Here is a 5,996-nt window from a genome sequence, read left to right as displayed (position 1 = left end):
AACGTTACCGGCTGATGCCGCTGGAATTGATTGTTAAAATATATTTTTTTACATCTTTTATTGTTAAGCTTTGTACTTAAACGTAGTTTTCTTTCGGCTCTTGCATTTCTCAAAGTTCGAGACCGATATTTTATGTATAAAAAAAATTCGAACGTTAAAAAAATGTTGAGGTTCAGAAAAAAGATGAAATAATTTTCAGTGAAGTTTCTACCAAAATGCAGTACCTAAACGTACTTTATTGCACTCTTATACATTTCCCGAAGTTTCAGCTCGATATTTTACTTACAAAAAAAGTTCTTACGTTCAAAAAAACATTCAGTGAACTGAAAAACTGTGGTCGGTAATATAGGTATTTAGCTGTGTCACATGCCCTTAACAAGAAAAGTTTTTTGTCGAGAAAGAAAGAAATTTTCAATAAAACTGTTGCATTTTCAAGCCAAAAAATATGACTTTTAAACAAAACTCTTCCATTTTTAACAAAATTGATGAATTTATAATAAATTTTGAAAATTTTAAACAAAATAATTCAATTTTGAACTAGATAATAACATTTCTCATCAAAAAAGGTGAATTCTTATATAAAAAATGAATAGTAGAAATTTTAACTGAAAAGAATTAACTCACACTGGAAAAAAGTTGGATTTTATATATTGGATTCGCATTTGAATTGAAAAAAAACGAGAAAATAAGGAAAAGACTTTGAATCTTGCGATAAATAAATAGTAATTTTAATAATTTATAGACTAAAAAAAACAAAATTAATAAAAATTTAAGTTTATTTTTAATACTTTAAAAATATTATTTTAAAAAGTTGGAAATTTTGCTTAAAAATAATGTTAATTTTCGATTTGCACACTTTTTGAGTTTTTTTTTTTTCAAATATTTGACACTACTTACACTATTTTTTTAATCTCTGAAGTGAGTCCGAGGGCTGGAGTTGAGAAATTGACTGAATTTTGATTATTCCAGGCAAAGTCACTCATTAAGACGAAAGTCAATCCCGAAATGAAGAAAGAAATGAACCTGAATCAGGAGATTTTCACTGCGAGTTTGAATCTTCAACCGACAGACACTGCCATTTTTATTAACGGATTGTTTTTTGATCTGGAAGCCATCGACGTTCTTACACTTTTGGAATCCTTGAGAGCTGAACTCAGAATTATGGAGGCTCTCCATAAAATTGGTAAGGGATTATCTACAAAATGCGTTACTTTATTGGCCGGGAATTTAATTTAAAAATGGGGAATTTACTTCTGACTGCATTAAAATTCAAGTTTTCATTATTTTAATCATTTTTGTCATTTTAGAAAAGTGATTACTAATTTATCTGCAGTAACAGATTTTTCAGATTATCACAGTTTACTTTAATTTATGATTTATTATTAAATTTTGGTTTATTTAAAAATTAAGCTAGTTTGAAAATGTATGTACTTTTTGAAAAATTATTATTTGTTTGTTGAAGAAAATTCATCTTTTTGATATAAAATTCAATTATTCCGATTGAAGATTCATCATTTTAGTTGAAAATTAATTTCTTCAACTGAAAATTTAATGGCTACATTTTTGGTTAACAATTTGGATGAAAATTGTCTTTTTTAATTGAAAATTCATCTATTACGTTGAAAACCCACATATTTTGCTAAAAATCGACTTTTTTTTAGAAAATTATCTTTTTCTTAGCAAGTTAATCTTCTTGTTCAAAAATTCTTATTTTCGGTTAAAGATTTTAGCAAAAGCAGTGAAATATTTATTTTGTCGTTGTTGAAAATTCATCTGTTAGGTAAGAAATAAAATTATTTGGGTAAATGTTATACTTTGTTGTTAAAAATTATTATTTTTTTTTTTGGTTAAAGGTTCGTCATTTGAATTGAAAATTCATCAGTTTTTTTTTTTTTGACCGGGAATTTTACAAATTTGTAGAACAAAAATCTCTCCACGTTCGATTTTAACGGTTTTTAAATAATTATTGGAATTGTTATGTTTTTCAATTATGCTATTATTTAGCTTACAATGCGTAATTCAAAATTTTTTTAATTTAAAAATTTTCCATTCAAAATTTTTATTTCTAAGCTTACATTTTCAATTTAAAGAATTTTTAAATGATTTCTTCAAGACTCGAACAAATACAAAATAAAAGCCTTTGATATTGAAAATTTTGGATAAAAAACATTTTTATTTAATAAATAAATACATTTTTTTCAATCTATCTGTACTTTGAGTAATAAAAAGTGAACAAAAACGATTTTAAACTATTTCAAAATTTAAGAATTTTCAGACTTTAACGTTAACAATTGAACGGTTTCAATTTGAAAATCTTAGTTATTAAACAAATGTGAACGTGAGACTGAAAGTTTATAAATTATTTTTAACTTAAAAATAACTTTATAAAAATATATTCTTAATTAAAGGATTTTATTAAATTAAAAATATTGTTTCAGTCTAAAATATTCAATTTTTAACCCATTCAATTTGAAATTTTTAACTAAAAAAAAGATTAATTATTGAATGCTTAGCAATATTTGAATTTTTATTGAAGACAAGTAAATTGAAACGAAATATTTAAAAGTAAAGAATCTTTAACTGAATTGTTTGACATAGAAAACCTTTTATAAATTTTGTTTAAATCGTTGAAAAACTTTTTATATATTCCCTTAAAATAATTTTTCAAAATAAAATGTTATTTTTAATTTTCCTAGGAATCTTAACTCTACGAAAAATAAATGTTCAATTTTTATTTATACATCCTAATTTTAAAGAAATTTTCTAAAATTTGCAGGATTTTCTGAAAATTGTAGAAAAATTCCATTCATTTTGACAGACATTTAGAACTTCTAAAAAAATTTACAAAACAATTTAAAATTTAAAAATAATTTCTAAATTTCTCAAGTGTTTAAAATATAATTTAAAAGCTTTCCAGGGATGTTCAAACTATTTAAAAATAAAATCATTGAATTTTTAATGTAAGAAGTGTTCAGTAAAATTTTTTTTTAATTTTTCAATATTTGATGTTTCTAGCGAAAAATTCCTTAAAATTATATAATTTTGAAATCTTTAAAGTTCATTCATTGATTTTCAAATTTAAAGCAATGTAAATGATAACGTGGATTTATACTTTTTTATATTAAAAAATGTTAGTAGCTTCAATTTTATACGCGTAAATTATTGAGTATTTGAATAAAAAAAATTGTAATTAAAAGCTTTTAAATTTCTATTTTAAAAGTTCAAAATTAAACAGTTCCACTTTGAGTGATTTCATTTGCAGCTCAGTTTTTATTACCTCAAGTTGAACTTTTTTTAGCTTTAGTGTTACATTTTTTTAATTTCACTGACCGTGAAAAATGTTAGCGAACCGGGAAAAAACCGGGAATTTATTTCGTCGATTAAAACGGCTATCCTGTATTTTGATGAAAAATTACTTTTTTAGTTGAAAATGTAGCTTCTTTTGGATAAAATTTGGATAAAATTTTTGGTTGAAAATCTATATTTTTCATTAGGAAATTAAAAAATTTGTTTGAAAATTTATGTACTTTTGAAAAATTGGCCTTCTTTTTTAGAAAATTAATCTTTATGGTTGAAAATTCATCTTTTTGGTATAAAGTTCAACTATTCCAGTTGAAGATTAATCATTTTGGTTAAAAATTCATCAGTTTCGTTGAAAATTTGAGTGCACATTTTTTGTGGAAAATTTATCTTTTCATGTTAAAAATTCAACAATTTGGATGAAAAGTCTTTTTAAATTAAAAATTCATCAATTACATTGAAAATCCATATGTTTTGTTCAAATAAAATTTTTAGAAAATTATTCTCTTCGCAAGTTAATCTTCTTGTTTAAAAATTCTCCTTTTTAGTTAAAATTTTTAGTATTACAGTTAAATATTTATTATTTTGGTTGAAAATTCTTCCTTTAGCTTGGAAACAAAATTACTTGTTTGAAAGTTAATTTTTTTTCAATTAATTATTGTTGTTGAAGATTCATCATTTTAATTAACAATTCTTTTTTTAGAAATATGAGTTATTTTATTGAAAACTTGGTTTTTCTTTGGATAAAAAAGAATTCTTTGCCGAAAATTTAACTCTTTCTTTGAACATTTGTTGTTTTTTTTGTTTGAAAATTATCTTGTTTTTTAAACTGAATATTTATTCCATTTTTGTTTGAAAAATTCTCTTTTTCAGTTTAAAATTTAAATTTTTTTGTAGTAGTTAATCTTCTTGGTTGAAAATTCATCCTTTTGATAAAAAATTCAATTATTCTAGTTAAAAATTAAGTTCAGTTGAAATTCAAATTTCTGGTTTAAAATCCAACTATTCTAGTTAAATAGTTACAATTTTAGTTGAAAATTTATCACTTTCTTCGAAAATATAACTATTTTTTTAAAGACTTTTTTTTTGTTGAATTTTTTTAACTGAAAATTTAACTTATTCAAATTGAATATTCTATAGTTTTTAGTGTAAAATTCTTCTGTTGGATTGAACATTAATTCTTTTAATTAAAAATATTATTATTTAAGTTTTGGTTCTTTTCTGGAATTCTTTTTTAGAAAAAATTAATTTTTTGTAGAAACTAGTCTTTTTTAGTCAAAAATGAAAGTTCTTTGTTGTAAATTTATCATTTTTGTTTAAAATTCAACTATTCCAGTGAAAGGTTCATATTTTCAGTAGAAAATTCATCGCTTTGTTTAAAAATGTAACAATTTTGTTGAAAATTTGCTTTTTTATGTTTGAAATTTTTTTTTAAATAAAAATTTATATTATTCCAGTTGAATATTCCATAGTTTTTTGGTTTAAACTTCTTCAATTTGCATGGAAATTAGTTTTTTAACTTGAAATTTAATTTCTTAGGTTTTGGTTGACCATTTATCTTTTTTAATAAAAATTACTTTTTTTTGTTTGAAAATTCAACTATTTCAGTTGAAGATTCATTATTTTGGTTGAAATTTTATTTCAGTTCTAAATTTAACTATTCGATTGACAATATGTTTTCTTTAATTAGAAAATTTGTGTATTTTGTAGAAAATTGTATTTATTACAAGAAAATTAATCTTTTTATTTGAAAATTAATATTCTTTTTGAACTATAAATCGTTTTATTTGACATTTCAAGTGTTCCAGTTAAATATTCATCTTTTTGGTTTTAAATTTAACTATTTTAGGTGAAGATTCATAAACTGATTAAAAATTTTATCACTTTGGTTGAAAATTGAACTATTTTGATCAAAATCCGTTTTTTTGTTGTTAAAAATTAATTTTTTCAAGTGATAGTCTATTTCATTTATTTTTTTGTAAAAAATTGATATTTTTTATTGGAAAATTTAATTATTTGTTGAAAAATTAATTAATTTTGCAATTTTTTTCTGTTGTATGAAAAGATGTTTTGAATGAACGTCATGAATGAAAATAAATGTTACTATTCCATTTTTGGTTAAAAATGATTTTTTTCTTAGTTAAAAATTTAACTATTCGGTTGACCATTTGTCTTCTTTAATTAAAAATTCGACTATTTTGTTTTAAAAAATTATGCATTTTTTGAAAAAATTGTATTTTTTTTTTGTAGAAAATTAATCTTTTTATTTGAAAATTAATATTCTTGTTTAAACAGGAATCGTTTTGCTTGAAAATTCAAGTGATCCAGTTAATTGAAAGTTCATATTTTTGGTTTAAATTTGAGCTATTCCAGTGGAATATTCATAATTTTATTTTAAAAAGCTTCACTTTGGTTGAGAATTGAACTCTTTTGTTCAAAATTTAAGTATTATTTTTAGAATACACATAATAAATTACAATAAATATTTGCATTTTGCGAAAAATATGAATAACGTTGCTTTTTGTTGACCCTGTAAAGATGAATATTCATCTAAAATGATAAATCTTCTCAAAAAAATTAGTTTAGAAAAAGTCTGTATTTATTCTCTCCCTTTTACGGGTTTGAGGGCCACCGCTCCCTGTACATATATTTACAATTCCATCCTTAGTCTAACTTAACTACTACTTATATTCTAC

The 5,996-nt window shown here is 22.4% G+C and overlaps 1 protein-coding gene across 1 annotated transcript in view; it reads left to right on the top strand.

Moving 5' to 3' along the window:
• The window catches only part of LOC117175341 (UDP-glucose:glycoprotein glucosyltransferase), a 99,453-nt gene that overhangs the window by 10,825 nt on the left and 82,632 nt on the right, over window positions 1–5,996 (top strand). The window contains exon 6 of the mRNA XM_033365049.1: window positions 970–1,183. Coding sequence (XP_033220940.1) covers window positions 970–1,183 — 214 coding nt within the window. The remainder of the gene's footprint in view (window positions 1–969; window positions 1,184–5,996) is intronic.

This window comes from Belonocnema kinseyi, chromosome 6 (genome assembly GCF_010883055.1).
Source record: "Belonocnema kinseyi isolate 2016_QV_RU_SX_M_011 chromosome 6, B_treatae_v1, whole genome shotgun sequence".
Taxonomy (NCBI): domain Eukaryota; kingdom Metazoa; phylum Arthropoda; class Insecta; order Hymenoptera; family Cynipidae; genus Belonocnema; species Belonocnema kinseyi.
This window is presented reverse-complemented; position numbering and strand designations above follow the sequence as displayed.